A 19,756-nucleotide genomic window follows, 5' to 3' on the forward strand; every position below is an offset into this window, starting at 1 on the left:
CTTTATGGGATTTTTAGACAAAATCCATCCTGTTCTTCCTGTCCTTCAGTGTAACCAGGTGTTGCACCTTGTTGTAAACCCTCTGGACTTATACTGATATGAAGATATCTCTTGATTGCTGACTACTGCAGTCATATAGCCATTATAACTAGTAACAGATGCAACATATTGTATATAAAGTTAGATCACCTAAAACTAATTCCCTGTGGAGAAATGCATTTAAATTTAAATGTATTTTTATTTTTTATCCCTATAGGTTAATTTTTACATTGTAGTCAAATTGTTGTTTTTTTGCAGTGCATAGTTCTTCCCTCTTGATGTCAGTCCTACCTCTGGGCATTAAGAAGACTATTACTAGGGAGTCTAAGCCAAACTAGCAAGGTTACTTTATAAATTGTGTAGATAATGTAAATGCATGACTCTGCATACACTTAATATCCTGCTACAAGCTTCTCTGTAAACCTCATTTAACTTTCTCCTGTCTCTCCAGCTTCCAGACCCAGTGGGTGCATACCTGATGGAGATGTTCAAGCAGTACGTGGAGAAAGGTCTACAATTTGCGTCCAAGCATTGTGTCCAAGCAATTCGCCAAGTGGACATCAGTAAAGTCAGCACTCTGTGCTCCTTGCTGGAGGCTCTTCTGCTGGGTAACGGAGGACCAGACCTCAAGATGGTACATTTAACACAAAATGTAGCTGTCATGTTTAGTCCTTTTTTTGTAGGATGCATCAAAAGAATCAGTCATTTAGTTCAAACAACAATTTTGCAAACTTGACAATGAAATAAAAAAAGTTAATTTTTTTCCACAAAGGAAAAGCAAAAAATGTACAGGGAGCAACTTTGGTTAAACCAGCAATGCGTTAAAGATGAGAGTGTGCTACTTCTGTTCGACAAGACAAAGCCATAAGTTATATACATGCTTCTTGTAGAATTATTGACTTACTCACCCATGTTCTTACTTATTGATATGTCTTCTTTTTGTGGTGGCAGAATCCCAAGCACCTTGATGGTGTACTATGTCAGACCTTCATATTTTGTTATCTATGGGCCGTAGGTGGCAATCTGACTAGTTCTTACTGGGATGCTTTTGATACCTTCATCAGAGAGCAATTTGAAGGCAACAAAAATGCAAAGGTATGCAGCTGTGACCACCACACCTACAGAAATGGATGAGCTGTGAGGATAATGCAATCTAAATTATTTATTTATTATAGAACAAAACTGGGCAGTTTATTCAAATCGGTCAAAATTCATACACTTGTATTCAATGTATATAAAGTGGAATAATTTAAGCTGTTCACAGAGTGCCGTATCAAGCTATGTTAATGGAGCATTGACTGGAAGGAAAAGTGTATTAAGAATTCCAGATGTGAAACCGTAATTTGAACTTAACACACATAGGCACTCACATCCACACAAAGAATTGTACAAAGCAACACTTCACCAAAACTGCTGTTACCAAAGCTATTAAACAATGTGAGTGAAACTGAACATTAATGATTTAATGTTTTTTCTAGCTAATGGCATTTGGGCTGATACTTAATAAGACACCTAATAATTTTGTAGTAAGTTTTTTACATTTGTGTGTTTTGTAGCTCCCGACGTGTGGTACCTTGTGGAGTGTCTACATGAATTTTAATCACAGGGATCTGCAGTTATGGACAGCTATAATCCCTTCATTTAAATATAATAGGGAACAACCTTTTTTTGAGATGCTGGTTCCCACTACAGACACTGTTCGCTATGGATATCTGATGGAGAAACTGCTATCCGTGCGCCGTTCTGTACTCTTCACTGGTGACACGGGAGTGGGAAAGGTAAAGAATCTTAGAACAGATAATAAACGGATGACAAAGGGTACATTTTATAAATCCAAAGCTTCTCTGATATTAAATGGTAAAATGGTAAATGGTCTGTATTTGTATAGCGCTTTTACTTGGTCCTAAGGACCCCAAAGCGCTTTACACTATACACAATCATCCACCCATTCACACACACATTCACACACTGGTGATGGCAAGCTACAGTGTAGCCACAGCCGCCCTGGGGCGCACTGACAGAGGCGCCCCAGGGCATACTTGATGATGCAAAAAGAACAGCTGAAAAAAAGCACATACGTCTAGGATACTTCAGACTCCTTTTTGCACTTCATAAACAAAGACCCACTGCATGTGTTGCAGATGCCTTGCTACAGCCACACTTAGCTTTGGACAGAACGCTGCACATACATGTCATATTTTGTTGAGATTTGGTTCTGTGTGATTTGTGGAACAAACATTCCCATGCTTTTGGCATGACATATGTAGAAGGTTAATTGTATATATTAGTGCCACTGTTTATTTCATTCACCTGAATGACTGTGTGTACTGATGGATCTGGCAGTTTCCACTAAATTACTTATTATGATGGTGACGTATTAATAAAATGCTGAGGAGTTTTAGAGGGGAAATAGCACGAGTCTGCAGCAATGCTTAGTTATAGTTTCATATCCAAAATATCCATGGTGCTAAAGCAAAGGTAATATTTTGGTGTTGCAATTTAGAAAGGAATGCAGATATCAAAATTTATATGTGAAAAGTAATTGATGAACATGTTCTTGCAGACTGTGGTGGCCCGGGGCCTTCTTAACAGGATCCAGGAAAGTGCAGGATATCTTCCTGTCTTCATCAACTTCTCTGCTCAGACCTCCTCTGCCCGTACACAGGAGATCATTGAGTCCAAACTGGAGAAAAAGAGAAAGAACATTTTAGGTAAAAGAGCAAGTTTGGCAATGACAACATAAAAGCAAACCCAAGAACCATACATGTTGTGTCAGACTGTCATATGCATTTGTTACAATTGTTTGCACCATCTGGACAGCAATGTAGCTGAAAGGAAATCCTTTGAGAAACTCCAACTGATAAAGTTTTTCAGACAAAAGCTACCATCTTATTGTTTGAATTATAGGTCCATGCTTGTCAATGACATGTCTTCAGGGTCTAACTTACAGATAACACATTAAGAGGCCTTTCTTCAGCACATTCCCAAATTGTTCTGGAGCTGCTTAACACAACCATAGAGTCGCTTCCTTTCCATTAGTTTAACAGTTGCTTCCACTATTCATCTACACATCTACTGCCTGGCCATTCATCCAATAGTGCTTACACATTTACTTTTTTCTTCTTGAATATTTATTATTTTTCTCTCCATGTAGGTCCTCCAGGAAACAAGAAGTTGGTGGTCTTTGTGGATGACTTGAATATGCCTAAGCTGGACAGTTATGGATCTCAGCCTCCTATAGAACTCCTGCGTCAGTTCCAGGACTTTTCTGGGTTTTATGACAGAAACAAGTTCTTCTGGAAGGAGATCCAGGTATGCAAATAAGATGAGCTACACTGTAATGAGACATTAAAATATAAATGTGCGTGTGCATATGTGAGACTATGGTTGCAGTTGAGGTTATCTATTTTAGACTTTTCCAAGCAGTTTAAAAACAAAACCACAAGAAGGAGCATTTTCAAATTTTCAGATTTTAGAAAGATTATGGGGCATGTTTCCTATAAGTACAAGCACGTATCTAAAACAAGGGTAGGACAGTTCCACTAGCACAGCTGTTCTAGACTAGCTATAAGTTAATTGCTCATAAGTCTTAACCTTTTGTTTTTAGTGTCTGTACATTCTACGTTCCCATAAATATTGCCTACAAGTAAAGACAAAATCATTCTAGTCTGAACTACTGTGGATGTTTTCCCCGTGTTCAGTTTTTGAGCACAGTTAAAAACCTCATTTGTTCTGTTTGGTGTTTTTAATGAATACTAAATCCTTTTATGTAGGAAACCCAGTCATCTTGTGGGCTATTTGTTAGCTTTTTTATTCGCCATTTATAGAATGAGAATCAGAATCAGAATGTCTTTAGATTAGATTAGATTAGATGAAACTTTATTAATCCCTCGGGTGGGTTCCTCCGGGAAATTCCGTTTCCAGTAGCAAAGCACCGAAAGAAGTTGCATGTTACAGATACATTAAGGGGAATGAGAGTAAGGATATAAGCATAAATACACCATATATACACATATACACATGTATAGATACAGAATATACAATATGGATAAATAGGATTGCTCATTTGAGTGAGTATTTATTGTCATCGTCGCAGGTACAACGAAATTAAAAGTGGTCTCTGATCAGTGCATCATCCATAGAATGTTTACTACCTTAACTTGTGCTATACAAACACACATATACACACAGGCACAACTGATTTTAGAACATTTCTGTACTGTCCTTAAATGCCCCACACAAGGAACCCCTCTTCTTAAATGGAACATTTTATTGTCAATGGTGACATGTCAGGAAAAAGTAACATACTAGCGTTTTATCAGCTGTTTAGTAGTCCCTTTATTCTGTCTTTTTCTTCTCAGGAAATGACCATTACAGCAGCATGTGCTCCTCCAGGAGGGGGGCGAAATCCTGTGTCCCCCAGATTTATTCGCCACTTCAGCATGTTGTGCCTGCCAACACCCTCGGACACCAGCCTCAAACAGATCTTCAAAGTCAGGAGTCCTCCAAAATACTGACACACACACACACACACACACACACACACACACACACACGTATGTAAAGAATTACATTTTAGGGAGTAGTGTTTACAGTTCAAAATATATCATGTCCGTGCTTATTTATTATTATTTCAAGTTAATCTTGACAGATTAAGAATCTTTATTGAGTAGTCTGTATGTGTTATGTCCATGAACTTCTCTCTATGAGATGTTGCGCTTACTTTAAATGTTTTAATTTTTCCATTTCCTGCTCCGCCAGTATATGTAATTTTCAGTATACCCCTCTTCATGCCCTCTCATTTGTGTTACAACCACTTTTCATACCCAACCTCCTTCCAGGCTATACTGAACGGTTTCCTCAGTGAGTTTTCCCAGGCAGTGAAGGACTGTGCCGGACAGATTGTGGATGCAGCTGTGGAGATTTATAACTGTTTAAGTGTGGATCTGCTGCCCACCCCGGCCAAGTCCCACTATGTTTTTAATCTCCGGGACCTCTCCAAGTGTGTCCAAGGTGAGTATTCCTTTGGTCTTTGGCTGCTTTTTCATTCATTGGCAATCCAGTCCTTGTATCTGACTATTTTCAGAGAATTATTTTCTTGGTTTGTTAAGTGGCTTAACACTGACCTGTGAACCATTCAAGCAGGAAAAACGCCCCTAACTGAAGAGCTGAACCAGCATAAGTCTACACATAACAAACTTCACAAAGAACCAATTTCAGATTGTATCTTCGGGCACTTTGTTACTAGCAGCCTGTTGCAAAAACTCATAATTTGTTGCCATCTCTTGAATCTATGAGAAATGCCAAAAATAACACAACTTGACCATCATAAAATTTTACTTTTACAATGACAAGGTGAGTCGCAGATTATTAACCGAATTTGACCTATCTCAGGATGGTGTGCCCTTAAATAATCTGGGGAAACAGGACAAGTAGAGCACAAAAGAACAACCTACTTCAGATATAAGATAAGATAAGATAAGATAACCTTTATTAGTCCCACACGTGGGAAATTTGTTTTGTCACAGCAGGAAGTGGACAGTGCAAAAGTTATGAGGCAAAAATTAGAATACAATAAGAATAAATACAGTACACAACTGTACAGAATAGAATAAAATAAAATACTATATACAGTAGAATAAAATAAATATACAATAAGATAAAAATAGAATACAAATACAAATACTATATACAACTGAGTAAAAATACAACGATGACAGAAAGGATTATTGCACTTAGTATTATTGCATATGTATGGATGTGTGTGCTTGATCAGTTAAAGTCTTTATTATGGAGTCTGACAGCAGTGGGGAGGAAAGACCTGCGAAATCTCTCCGTCCCACACCGTGGGTGCCGCAGTCTCCCACTGAAGGAGCTGCTCAGTGCTGTCACAGTCTGCTGCATGGGGTGGGAGATGTTGTCCATCAGGGATGACAGCTTAGCCGCCGTTCTCCTGTCACTCACCACCTCCACTGGGTCCAGAGGGCATCCTAGAACAGAGCTGGCCCTTCGGATCACCCTGTTCAGTCTCTTCCTGTCCCCAGCAGAGATGCTGCCGCCCCAGCAGACCACGCCATAAAAGATAGCAGAAGCCACCACAGAGTCATAGAAGGTCTTCAGGAGTGGGCCCTCCACTCCAAACGACCTGAGTCTCCGCAGCAGGTACAGCCTGCTCTGCCCTTTCCTGTAGAGGGCGTCTGAGTTATGAGTCCAGTCCAGTCTATTGTTCAGATGAACACCAAGGTACCTGTAGCTGTCCACAGCCTCAATGTCCATACCTTGGATGTTCAGTGGTTGCAGTGGAGAATGCTTGTGCCTATATAGTATCTAAATGTCCTTAAGAAATAGAAAAAATATGCAGGAAAGTCCTGACACAGGACCTGAGAGATGCATTTCAGAGCAACACCCACACAGTTTTTATCAGAAGTGGTCTCGTTGGAAGGGTGGGTCTCAAAAAAATTCCGTTTTAAGAGAGGGAGAAATAGTTAAGGTTTGCTAAATTACACAAGAACTGGATTCCTCAGAGTTTGTACCTTGACATTATTGAAGTAGTGTGGGATCATCTATACAGGGAATAGAACAAGAGGAAGTCAAGCTATAAATAAGAGCTTTGAATGTCTTCAACAAACCTGAAGAACTATTCCTGAAGACTACTTTCAAAAACTGCAAGAAAGCTTACCTAAGGGTTCAGACTGTGTTGAAGAATAAAGATAGTCTTACCAAATATTGATTTTCAAGCTTGTTGTGAGTATATAGATTCTCTCTGTTGATTACCAGGCATACTGCAGTGTGAGCCAAGTCAAGTAAGAGACAAGACCCAGATCTTTCGCCTTTTCTGCCATGAATGCCAGCGTGTATTTCATGACCGACTCATCAACACCCAAGATAAGACCTACTTCAACACCATCATCTGTGAGATGGCCAGTAAGAACTCTCACAGTCCAGCCTCTGACTTTATTTTCTGAATGCTCAGTTAATTGTTATCAGCTCAAAATCTATATTTTGGCTTTATGGGTTTAAGATAGACCTCTCTCTTTTTTGCCAGGGCGATATTTTGACATCCACTTAGAGTCTTCACATTTTGTGTCTCATCCCATAATATTTGGGGACTTCATCAAGGTCAGGTTTTCCTCCAAGCAACTTATTTACAGGTCGACACAAAAATACTGTACATTATTTACTGATTTGCAGTTTTGTTCTGTGTCCACCTAATCATCCACATAGATGCATGCAGAAAAAGAAGATCGCCTGTATGAAGACCTGACAGACATGAATAAGATCCAGACTGTACTTCAGGACTATCTTGATGATTACAACATGACCTTCTCCAAGGAGATCAAGCTGGTTTTCTTCCAGGATGCCATTGAACATGTCTCCAGGTGAGTGAATTTAACTTATAGTTATAGTTTCTTAACAGGTAGTTGATTTATTTTAGCTGTAGTTGGGACAAACTGAGTCACCCAAAGGCAGTAGCTGTCACGGTTTGCCGGGGCAAGCCGTGTGGAATATGAAATAGGACCCAAAATGCGGCAGCTCTGGTGCAGATGAGTGTTTATTTACAGGGGTGTGAGTACAAACAGCGATGGCGACAAAACATGAAACCGGAAACCTAAACTGGGTAAACTAATAAGACAAACCAGAATGAGGATGCAGGGAGGTCCGGAGAAATACATACAGGGAGAGCGAGGGGAAACAACACAGACGAACCAGCAACTACTATGACAGAAGACACAACTTAAATACACTCAGAGAACACAGGGGGATTACATACAGGTGGGAACACAGCTGGGAGTAATTAACATGACGAGACTAGGGAGGCAAACTGAAAACACTCACATAAGACACAGACCTTCACAATAAAACAGGAACTTACACATGAAAGGACACAAACTAAGAAACGCGGACTAGATACAGGAACACACGGGCAGAACAGAGTAAACACTAACCAGAGGAAGAACAGAACCAAAATCGCGAAGAGAAAACACAAAACGCTGGGTCAAAAGGACCCAGGATCATGACAGTAGCAATACGAGTGATTGTGTTTTATTGGTTTTTAAAATAGAACATGCAATGACTGTGATATGGACTGTAAGGATCATTTATCCATAATAATAATTACTTGCATGTCTAATTAGTAGACATACCTTCCACATAAGTAAAATGCAGGCACTCTTATTTTAACATCAGTAATAAAATTTAACTGCACATCTTCTGATTTTTTTTAAAGGTAGTGTCATATCAAGTGATTTGATCTGATTATAGCTTGCAGTACATTTTCTAAATGACACGATGCATGTGCCATATGGAATGAAATAATCTTATTATTTTTTAGGATTGCTCGTATGATTCGCCAGGAGCGAGGCAATGCCTTGTTAGTCGGGGTGGGAGGTACAGGCAAGCAGTCACTCACTCGCTTGGCAGCCCACATGTGTGGGTACCGCTGCTTTGAGATTGAATTGAGCAGAGGGTACAACTATGACAGCTTCCATGAAGACTTGAGGAGGCTCTACAAGATGGCTGGTGTGGAGGGCAAAGATATGGTGTTCCTCTTTACAGATACTCAGGTATTGCAAAAAGATTGCAACAAAAGTACTTACAGTATTTAAGTTTCTGTGTACTTACTGTGTTTAACTATTAAATCTGTTGTAGATTGTAGTAGAAGAATTTTTGGAGGATATAAACAACATGCTAAACTCTGGTGAGGTGCCTAACCTTTTTGAAAAAGACGAGCTAGAACAAGTACTTGCTGCTACCCGCCCTAAAGCCAGAGAGGCTGGAATCAGTGAAGAGAACAGGGATGAGGTATGTACGGTACTTATGTAAATACATAAAGTGTAGAAAACATGTGTCATTTAAGCAGTAAAGATTAAATACAGTGTCAAGTATATCTACTTTATTTGTGAGAAAATAAATGAATTAAAATTTTCTGTGAAAGTTTCGATAAAGTTACAGTCAACAAAAATTAACAAATACAATCTCGACACAGAACTTTGTTTTCGGATACTACCCAAAATTTTAACAAATTAGAAAGTGGGAAGAACGTGGAGTCATGAATGTTCATATCCTGAAAAGTGTTGTTTTCTAATCGAGTGGCTTTTCTTAAATGTAGGAAATCATTCTTTAACTACCAGATATAATCACTTTGTTAGGATGCCTGGGTCGTTGACCCAGGGGTTTTGAGTTTATGATATTATTTATACTTTCTAGTCTTTGGTTTCTTTGAGTTCTGTCTTATAGTTTATGTCTCTGTCTTCTCTAGCTGCTCTGTCTCCCCTGTCAGCTGTATCCCCTTGTCTAGTTCGCATCTCTGTGTGTCCTTAGTGGCTATATCCCCGTGTCCAGTCAGTGTTTGTGTCTGCCCTGGTCCCACGTCTCTGTTCCCTCTGTTGCAGTGCGTGCGAGTCTGTGTCTTTGTTCAGTCTGTGTTATGTGTTTCCTGTTTTACTTTGAAAGTCCATGTCTGATGTTAATGTGTCTGGTGTTGCTTCCCCTTGTCTCGTTAGGCCTGATTTGCCCCAGCTGTGTTTCCCTCCTGTTATTCATTCCCTGATTGCTCCCTCTGTGTATTTAAGCCCTGTGTTTCTCTGTGTCTGTGTCGTGATCTACCGGTTACGTTGCTGTGTGTTTTGTCAATCCGCTGGTGTTAGTTTATTTTTGAGTTTTTCCAGTTATGTTATGTTTGCGTTCAGCATTAAAGCTGTTTTGGTTAAGTTCTGTCTCCGGAGTCTGCACCTTGGGTGCCGCACACAGCCGACACCTAACACTAGTGATGGGCAGATGAAGCCCCATGAAGCACTGAAGCTTTTCATCCAATTGGTTCACCCCAACGCGAAGCTTCATGAAGCTTCATTTGCTCTAGCAGGACACCTACTGGACGTAAAAATATTAGTTGGCATGAATTTGAAGAGTGTGGCATTTTGCACACAGCCTGTAAATGTCAACAACAAAAGGAGTGTGTAAAACATGTATATTGTAGTGATGGCAGTATACTGTGTATATTTATACTGGCAGTATGGGAAATGATTATTTGGAAATGCTTGAAATGGAAACGATCATTTACTGTGAGGTGAGGTGTGGTTGGGGTGTGGACAGTGGTTGTGCTTTTGTAACGTTGAGGTATGGACAGCTACACACTGAGGCTTTGAGCCTCAGTCCTGCCTGTTCACATTTTATTCTGTAAAAACTAAATTTTCACTGCTTTTATGACCTTTTTAGTGGGGAGAACATAGCTGGGATCTAATGATTTAACAAATCTTTTGAATCCTTTGTCCTCCACAATGCTAAATGGCTGGGAGTCCTCAATCACCATGCTGACCAGGTCTTCATCTATTTGAGATTGTTCTCCTGAGGAAAGACAATAAAGATAAAGCACAAATATAAATATCACACACGTAACTTATAACAGTTGTATAATATTGTTATATCATTTAGTAACATTACTGCATCCTATATTATCATTGCATTTGATGGCTCACCTGGTCTTGCTCCACAATCGGTGTTCCTCTTATTCTCATGCAAAGCTCTGTAGTGCCTAAGCATGGATGAGGTGTTGTTGTTATATCCCAGCTCCCTGGCACAGAGCAAACACTTCACCTTGTACAAAAGTCAAGACAGCTCAACATAAATTGTATTGCAGCATCAGTATTATGGAAATACATCTTCTGTAGAAATTTACATACCTTGTTGGGAGGAATAAGATCAAAATGTTCCCACACAGGGGAGGACATCCTCCTCTTCTTAGCTGGCTCCATTCTCTCCTGACTTTCTTTCCTCACTCTCATAAACCTCCAAACTGTCTCCAAACTCTCACTAACAACTCTCCATCAAACACCCACATTTTTGAATGAAGTCTGAGGGGTTTATATCGCTGTCATATCTCGCGGCAAAGTTCGAACCACTTCATGAACCAGTCACGTGGTACAGCCGGGCAGCGAGGCTTCGGACGTCATCATTTTCAGCTCCTCCCATAAATGAAGCAAGCCTCGATACGCGCTTCGCGGAAACGCCCCCTCCATTACTCGACACACGCTCCGAAGCCTCGATACAGAACGTCCCATCACTACCTAACACACTTAGTGTTTTCAGCAACAGTACATAGATCTGCAACAAGATAAACAAAATGAAATTAAACATTAATTTCTGATATAAGAGAAGTATGATGAAGCCTGACCTTTGTGAGTTGTTTAAAGAAGATAATAAACACCTAGCAAAGCATCTGAGATTCCCACTATGGGCTAAAATTTCCACAGACTGTATAAAAGCAGACAGTTAAAATCAGTGTCCCAGGCAAAAGGAAAGAACACATGAGAGCTGATGCTATTTGCCTGTTGTGATCTTCTATGTGTGTGTGTCTTTTTTACGTGTCTGTGATGGTGCATTCAGGTGTTCCAGTTTTTCATCTCCCGTGTACAAGAAAAACTACACATTGTGCTGTGCATGAGCCCTGTGGGCGATGCTTTCAGGTCCCGATGTCGCATGTTTCCTTCACTGGTTAACTGCTGCACTATTGACTGGTTTGTGCAGGTATGCTGATATAACTCTGTTTCTCTGATATATATGAATCACTCAGTATATACGTCACTACCCTTGTCTATGGAATCACTCTTGTTCATGTAAAATATTTCTAATATAACCCTTTTTTATAACACCACCGTCCCTTTAGATTGAATTCTTTTTCATAATCTATAGCTTTAAGGTAATCCTATTCATGTCCCTTTTTATAGAAAAAAAATTGTTTCATCATCGTCATGGAAGTTGTAGTTTCTATATTTTTTAAAACTTCTTTTGAACTTATTAGTTTAAAAAAAACTTTTTACAATTTCTGTTTTTAAATAAATGTTTTATGTCCATCTGCTGGCGCTCTGCTGAATAACTGTTCAGTTGACAGGAGCTAAAGGTCAAAGCTTCAAATTGTTGTCCTCGCTGCTAACTTTATGTCACTTTCCTCTCTTTTGCTGTTCGTTCTGGTGCTCAGTGGCCCCGGGAGGCGCTGCTCTCTGTCTCTGAGGCCTTTTTCCAGAATGTGGACTTTGGCAATGAGAAGCTAAAACAGAACATCTCTGCGATGTGTGTCGAGATACACGTTAGTGTCACTGAAATGGCTGAGCGCTTCTACTTAGAGCTGAGACGCCAGTACTACACCACACCTACCTCCTATCTAGAGCTTATCAACCTCTACCTCAGCATGCTTGGCAACAAGAGACAGCAGTTAGTTCTGGTATGTCAACACAATAATGGGCAATTTTTCACATATGTTGTTGATGATGAATTGTTACCTGATATTGTGTAGGAAAAATAGCAGCTAGATACATTAGCTGGTGGTGAGTGCTAATAGTCAGTTTTATTTTTACTGTGACGGTAATGCATCATGAGTTGTTATGTTGATTATATCAAACATGATAATTATTTATGCGTGTGTTACTGTATAGGCCAGGGATCGTGTAAAGAATGGTGTCACTAAGCTGCTGGAGACCAATGAGCTTGTAGACAAAATGAAGGTGGACCTTTCTGCTCTGGAGCCAGTCCTCAAACAAAAATCTACTGATGTTGATGCCCTCATGGAGAAATTGGCTGTAGATCAAGAGAAGGCTGATGAGGTCTGTCTGTGTTTTATCAAAAAACTTTCAAAAACCTGTCTGATGTTGCCTATATTTCAATTATAAATCATGGTAACTCTTTGTCATTACTTCATGAGCATAACTAAAATAATTCTCCTTGTCACAGGTACGTAAAGTAGTAAAAGAAGATGAGGCACTGGCCCGAGTTAAGGCTGAAGAAACCCAGGCCATTGCAGATGACGCACAGAGGGACTTAGATCAGGCTCTGCCAGCTTTAGAGAGTGCCAACCAGGCCCTCAGATCTCTTGACAAGGCTGACATCTCTGAGATCAAGGTGTTCACTAAACCCCCAGCCCTAGTGATGACTGTCATGGAGTCTGTCTGCATCTTGCTTGATTGCAAGTGAGTGTGCACTATTTTCTTTAAAAAAAATAATAGATAAATAAATAGCTTCTTAACATGATATACTTTTATTAGGTATCCATCCTGCACTGGTGATGGTTTCTAAAAGTGCAATTCTTTATAATGACAATAATAGAAACACAATAATGTAATAACTTTATCACTCCTTCACTTCACCGGGACTATTTTTTCAATCTTATGTATTTTGCATTTAACATTAAACAGAGATAACTTGAAGATTTCACCATTCACTAATCTACTGCATTGTTGATCTGAATTAAATCTTCACAATATCATATCCTCTTTAGGATTTTGAAACTTGCTGTTCTGCCCAAAGAATTTTCAGTACTTTGAAAAGATCAACTAATGTCACGGTCTAATGTATCGAGCAACCGTGACATTTCTTTAGTCCTTATTTGTTAACAGTGTCTCACTAACTTTCTTCTCTCCTAACAGACCAGACTGGCTAAGTGCCAAGCAATTACTGGGCGATCCCAACTTTCTCAGGCGTCTGACAGAATATGACAAGGACAATATCAAACCTAGGATCCTGCTGAAACTACAAAAATACATCAATGACCCTAATTTCATGCCTGAAAAGGTCAGTTTGGATATTTTGGCAGATTAAAAAATGTCATTGTACAAACAGAGCCAGTGAAAATAACAACTTCTTACTGTATTATTATGACTAAACATGTGGTTTTCAGATAGTATAACCTATCAGAAATTCTGAAATGTTTCAGTATGTTTTTGCTTGGCCTAATTTCTTATTGTGTCGCTCTTGTTAGGTGGAAAAGGTATCAAGGGCGTGCAGGTCCATGTGCATGTGGGTCAGAGCTATGGATCTGTACTCGAGAGTCTTCAAAGAGGTTGGCCCCAAGAGAGAAAAACTGGCCAAGGCACAGGTCAGTTACAGAGTGCATTGTTGGTGTGCCGTCATTGTTAGCTGAAGCTGAAATAAATTCATGCTCTAGGTTTACCTCACTAAGGAAAAGTATGTTCTTACAGGCTTATTCAAATGTAAATTATTAAGTGTTTCAAAGTAATTATAAGGATTCAACCTGTAAAACAAAATAACAGATTTGTCCTGTGGGAGCCCTGATTTAGGGTTTTAACATTATCTATCAGAGTTGTGTTAATTTTAGCCACATCATACAGGTTAAGGGGGAAAATATAATTTAGATATGAAATAGTTTGTAATATTTTGGGGTTTTTTGGTTTGTTAATAGTGTTACACTAAACCAGGACAAAAAATATCTGCATTTGTGGGACTATGACTGCTGACATTTAAGTAAAATGTTGATCTAAACATTATTTCTTCTTCATAAACATAAGAAAGAGTTAGTGTCATCTGTGTTACCTGCTATATATAAGCACAAAGCAACTTAGTGTCTTTAGCAGACATATTACCAATGCACCAGATCATGATAGAATGATGAGGTCTAAAGAAGGAGATGATCAGTTTGACGCTGTTCACTAGTGGATCATGAATCACAGTTTACATAATGGAAGTTTGTAAGCTACCCAGTCTAAGATGGGTCACTGCAAAGCCAAGTGTTGGTGGTGGTCTTCAGCTCTCTCATTAGTGTTTTATTCCACTCGCTGTTTCAGATTATTGGGGAATTTTAGAAAATTTAAGGCAGGAGACTCTTATTTTCAAGACAAACGCATTGCTGGATTTCTATGGGCTTGTAGTACTGTAGCTAGAGCTATGCAGCTTATTGCTTTAAGGAGCAGTCAAGATTTTGGCCAGAGTACGTTACAGCACTAAGTCTGATGTGGGTTTGGCATATGTGCACTAAACTTAATGATGAGAAATAAAAACCAGACCAACACGTACAGTACTTCCAAATATTGCTTTAATGATTCCTGTATGATATTACCCTACCATTTCCCTCTTCATCTGTGCTTACTCATTTGTGCAGGAAGAGCTGGATGTGACCATGGCAACCCTAAAAGAGAAGCAGAAGAAGCTTCAGGAGGTGGAGAACCAGATCAAAGTCCTGCAGGAGCAGTTTGATAGCAGCATGAATGAGAAAGAAGATTTGGGTGAGAGTTGTGCCAAAAAGTACAACATAAAATATACTCTGTGAAATAAGTTCTACCATCTGTCTTTTATTAAATGTTTGATGTACCTTGCTGTCTTTGGCTTGCTAAAATTCTTTCTCTTTCTTTTTCATCAAAGTTAATACGATGGCTCTGACACAGGCCCGTCTGATCAGGGCAGGGAAGCTAACGTTCGCTCTTGGTGACGAACAAGTACGCTGGGAAGAAAGTGTAGCCCTGTTTGAGCAAGAGATCATCAATGTTGTGGGAAATGTCTTCGTTGCAGCTGCTTGTGTGGCATATTATGGTGCATTTACTTCCCACTATAGACAGCTGGTAGGTACAGGTTTATTCTGTGCTTTTTAAGGTTTTACAGGCTGCTCTAACAAAGAATTAGCAGCTTGTGCCTTTAGTATGAGTTTAGTCTAATTTTTGAAAATCAGTAGAAAATAGGACACTACATAAGACAAACAAAAGCTGGGCCCAGTTTTCTCATTACTGCTATTGTGCTCAGTCACACGCAATCCCCACTATCGTAATGGCCTTACACCTTGTTTGTTTTTATTATAAGACAGGAAATAACATGTAATAATAAGGGATGAAATGAGGAAAACAGTAGAAACTCTGGAGGATACAACCTGAGTTGTTGTGCTTGTGTGCGCTCTGTTTCCCTCTCACCAGCTAATTGACCAGTGGATAACGCAGTGCCAGAACCTGAACATCCCAATCAGTTCCACTTTTAGCCTGATTAACATTCTTGGTGATCAATATGTCATCCGCCAGTGGAATGCAGAAGGTTTGCCTCGTGACACTGTTTCTACAGAGAATGGCATCCTGGTGACTGAGGGCCACCGGTGGCCTCTTATGATCGACCCACAGGATCAGGTGAACTAGAAACAAGTTTCCAGCAGCATCCATGTAGTGCCGATAATTCCAACACTGATTACTTTATGAATGAAATGGGTTATTTTTTTTAACACTTTAACTTCTCAATTATCTGTATAATCCCAAGTCATTAATATTCATTTCACACATTTATTACACGAGAACCTTAATTTTAAAACTAATTTTGATTTTGAAAATAGTGGTATACAGCTGCATAACAAGGATAAATAAGTTTAAATTCGTTCTTACAAATTTTTTTAAAGAAGTCATCTTCATCACATTAGGGATTAAGGATATTTCTTTCATTCTCAGGCCAACCGATGGATCCGCTCCAAGGAGGCTAAACATGGTCTAAAGGTGATCAAGCTAACGGACTCTGGCTTCCTTCGTACCCTAGAGAATGCCATAAGCATGGGTGTCCCTGTACTGCTAGAGGAGGTAGGATTGCACCACTCATGTGACAGTAAAACAGACTTAATCATAAAAAAGACAATTTGTGGTCAAATGTTGTATTGTAATTGTGTATTTTTTAAGGTGGGCTAACACTGGGCGACATTAAATAAGTTGAAGACCTTTATTGGACAGATTGTTATTAAATAGTGTTTTTAATTTTGCGTTGTCCCAGGATATCATTATAAAAGAGTTAAGAAAAGCATGTGTACTGTGAATGGCTCTGTTTGGGTATTTTGTGGGTGTATAGTTAAAGGAGACCCTGGATCCAGCACTGGAGCCCGTCTTGTTGAAGCAGACGTTTGTGGCTGGCGGCCGAACAATGATCCGACTGGGAGACTCAGATATTGACTATGACAAAAATTTTAGGTTCTATATGACCACAAAGATGGCCAACCCACATTACCTGCCAGAGGTAAGGACAGCAGCACACCTACTCAAACCTACTTATACTATATGTGTACAAAAGAAGATACTGTAAAGAGACGCAGTCATATGTCAACCAGCAAAACCCTATAGCTGAACAGTCTAGGAGAATAATAATAATAATGGATTGCATTTATATAGCGTTTTCCTAGGCACCCAAAGCGCTTTACAATTCCACTATTCATTCACTCTCACATTCACACACTGGTGGAGGCAGCTGCAGTTGTAGCCACAGCTGCCCTGGGGCAGAATGTGGCTACAGTCTGCCCCAGGGCATTTAGTGTGAGAATGGGCTCACACTAAATGCAGTCATGTACTGTCTCATTAGTTCAAGCCAACAGTGCATGCATACATCACAGACATTATAAAAGAGAGACATGGACTCCAAAGAATCCTGAATTAAAACCACAAAGACGATCATTGAGACCAGCAAAGTAGTTCAAGGTTTCATTGTGATTTAATGAGTTTCTGTTTCCACCTTTTAAGGTTTGCATCAAAGTTACAATTATCAACTTCACTGTCACTAAATCTGGCTTAGAAGACCAACTTCTCAGGTAAATACATGCACACACATGAAAAAAGCTATTGCATTTCAACTATGTAACAAGTAGAGATGGACCGATACCGATGGTCCGATACTGACCTAAATTACTGGATCGGATATCGGAGAGAAATAAAAAATGTAATCCGATCCGAAGTATCACAAAATCATCTCACAAAGGCGCTACTTGGCGTAACCCAGCTCGGCGCATCGGAGCAGTATGTGTTACGTGATAGAGCAGCTGTTGTCTGCAGGAACTGTCGGCGGTCTGGTGGAGCATGTGGAGCCTCGCTACATGCTTCCAAACCGCGACATGTTATCTCGGCGAAAACTATCCCAGAGAAGTAAAGCAAGTGCGTAAGTTCATCCCTGAATGTTTGCATAGTATTTCCACATTAAGCTTAACAACTGATATATGGAGCCACAGCTGGACTGGCCATCGAAAGCGATTTGTCTCGTACTTAAGCTAGAATGGAAAAAAGACACAAAGCTAGAGTTATTCTGTTCTTGCTGCAAAGCTGATTCTTCTTCTCTCATTCCCCTTCCTGTTGCTACTTCAAACATGAAACTGGTCAATGATCAGCTGGTCGGCTTTTCTGTCGCAAATCCTGCCTTTCTTGTTTGTTTATCGCCCACTTTGTGCCAGAGAGAGGAGACCAGTGGATAAACAACAGCAGCACGTTTAAGCTTAATTAGCTGTTGTTAGAATTTATTTAATATTACTTTCTAGTATCAGTTGATGTTTGCTGGAGCCACAGCTGTAAAAGCTGCTGGTCATGATGTCGGTTTGGATATGTGGTGAGAGGGAAACTTGTAGATGAAACCAGGAGATGTCCTTACTGAATCATCAGAGCTGAACAGGTGATGGAGAAACAGGTTTACCTTTTAGGTGACATGAATGAGTTGAAGGGAAGTTATGAACTTATGCATTTGTTTTACAGGTGCATTAAATTAAAGTTGATTACGTCGATTAAGCATCGAGGGTGGGGGGTGGTTCTGGGAGATTTATGTTAGGAGTTGGCAACCCTATTAGTTAGGTTGTTTAATATTTCTGCTAAGGACTCTTTAAAATACCAGAATAGGAAGGATGGTGCAGGTTTAAATTTATTAGATTGATCAGTGTTGCTGAACTATAAAATATTTTGGGTGCAGTGTATTTTTTGCATACAAGTATAACAGAGTAGTTTTAGTGTCTTGTTTTTTAAAACTTGAGTATGAACTTATATAAAATGCAGCAAGATATTTATTTAAAAAACAGTTTTGTTGATTAAAAAAAACGCTATATCGGATTCATATTGGTATCGGCAGATATCCAAATTTATGATATCGGAATCGGTATCGGACATAAAAAAGTGGTCTCGTTTATCTCTAGTAACAAGCATTTACAAAGCCATCTACATTTTAAAAAATGGATAGAAATACTGCACATAATTTTATGTATCCTAATTGTATGTATCCTTTCCCCCCTTTCTGATAATGACCTCTGGAATCTCTTGATTCAATCTTTTTTCAATCTGTTTTAAGTGATGTGGTGCGTCTTGAGAGTCCGCATCTTGAGGAACAGAGGAACGAGCTGATTGTGCGCATCAACGCTGACCGCAGCCAGCTGAAAGATATTGAAGACCGCATTCTTAAGCTTCTCTTTACCTCTAAGGGGAATATACTTGACAACGAGGAGCTAGTTCAGACTCTCCAGGAGTCAAAGGTAGGGATTAGGCTATATGGATATGGAGTTGTGGTTGTTGAATTTAACATTCCCTGCAATGACCTTTTTTTAAACTTTCCTGTTTTTCTGATGCTCATCCTGTTTATTTCCATGATTTTTTGCATCCTCTTGTCTCCAGGTGACTTCAGAGGCCATAAAGCACCGTCTGGAAGAGGCAGAAGCAACTGAGCTGATGATAAACTCTGCGAGGGAGCGCTACAGGCCTGTGGCCACTCGAGGATCTGTTTTGTACTTTGTCGTTGCCAGTCTGTCGGAGATCGATCCTATGTACCAGTTCTCACTCAAGTACTTTAAACACGTGAGGGAAAAAAGAGCTGGGCTTTACTCTCAAATTTACAAAGCTACTTGTACAGGAATGTTTAATGAAAATGTGTAAGTACCCATTTAAAGAAATTATTTTCTTTTTTTCTCTGTTTTTTGTTTATTTCTTCCTTCATCTTCAGCTCTTTAATTCCACCATCGAGACATCAGAGCAGAGTACTGTGCTAGAAGAGCGCCTTCAGATTCTCCTGAATCAAATCTTGCTAAACTCCTACATTAATGTGTCACGTGGACTCTTCGAGCAACACAAGCTTATCTACAGCTTTATGTTGTGCGTAGAAATCATGAGGCAGCGTGGCGAGATCTCTGATGGGGAATGGTGGCGCTTCCTAAAAGGAGCTTCTTCACTGAAAAAGGTGAGGT

General features: G+C 39.6%; 1 protein-coding gene across 1 annotated transcript in view; it reads left to right on the forward strand.

The window, feature by feature from the left end:
* The window catches only part of dnah6 (dynein, axonemal, heavy chain 6), a 55,811-nt gene that overhangs the window by 25,190 nt on the left and 10,865 nt on the right, over nt 1-19,756 (forward strand). Inside the window, exons 42-68 of the mRNA XM_024802720.2 lie at nt 491-673; nt 991-1,134; nt 1,596-1,817; nt 2,603-2,750; nt 3,194-3,351; nt 4,401-4,532; nt 4,881-5,052; nt 6,817-6,963; nt 7,085-7,158; nt 7,264-7,418; nt 8,372-8,603; nt 8,689-8,841; nt 11,422-11,562; nt 12,014-12,256; nt 12,468-12,635; nt 12,763-12,998; nt 13,455-13,599; nt 13,787-13,903; nt 14,924-15,047; nt 15,184-15,380; nt 15,726-15,929; nt 16,242-16,367; nt 16,630-16,794; nt 17,292-17,359; nt 18,871-19,051; nt 19,191-19,370; nt 19,516-19,749. Of these exons, the coding sequence (XP_024658488.2) occupies nt 491-673; nt 991-1,134; nt 1,596-1,817; nt 2,603-2,750; nt 3,194-3,351; nt 4,401-4,532; nt 4,881-5,052; nt 6,817-6,963; nt 7,085-7,158; nt 7,264-7,418; nt 8,372-8,603; nt 8,689-8,841; nt 11,422-11,562; nt 12,014-12,256; nt 12,468-12,635; nt 12,763-12,998; nt 13,455-13,599; nt 13,787-13,903; nt 14,924-15,047; nt 15,184-15,380; nt 15,726-15,929; nt 16,242-16,367; nt 16,630-16,794; nt 17,292-17,359; nt 18,871-19,051; nt 19,191-19,370; nt 19,516-19,749 (4,449 nt within the window). The remainder of the gene's footprint in view (nt 1-490; nt 674-990; nt 1,135-1,595; nt 1,818-2,602; nt 2,751-3,193; nt 3,352-4,400; nt 4,533-4,880; nt 5,053-6,816; nt 6,964-7,084; nt 7,159-7,263; nt 7,419-8,371; nt 8,604-8,688; nt 8,842-11,421; nt 11,563-12,013; nt 12,257-12,467; nt 12,636-12,762; nt 12,999-13,454; nt 13,600-13,786; nt 13,904-14,923; nt 15,048-15,183; nt 15,381-15,725; nt 15,930-16,241; nt 16,368-16,629; nt 16,795-17,291; nt 17,360-18,870; nt 19,052-19,190; nt 19,371-19,515; nt 19,750-19,756) is intronic.

This window comes from Maylandia zebra, linkage group LG6 (assembly GCF_041146795.1).
Source record: "Maylandia zebra isolate NMK-2024a linkage group LG6, Mzebra_GT3a, whole genome shotgun sequence".
Taxonomy (NCBI): domain Eukaryota; kingdom Metazoa; phylum Chordata; class Actinopteri; order Cichliformes; family Cichlidae; genus Maylandia; species Maylandia zebra.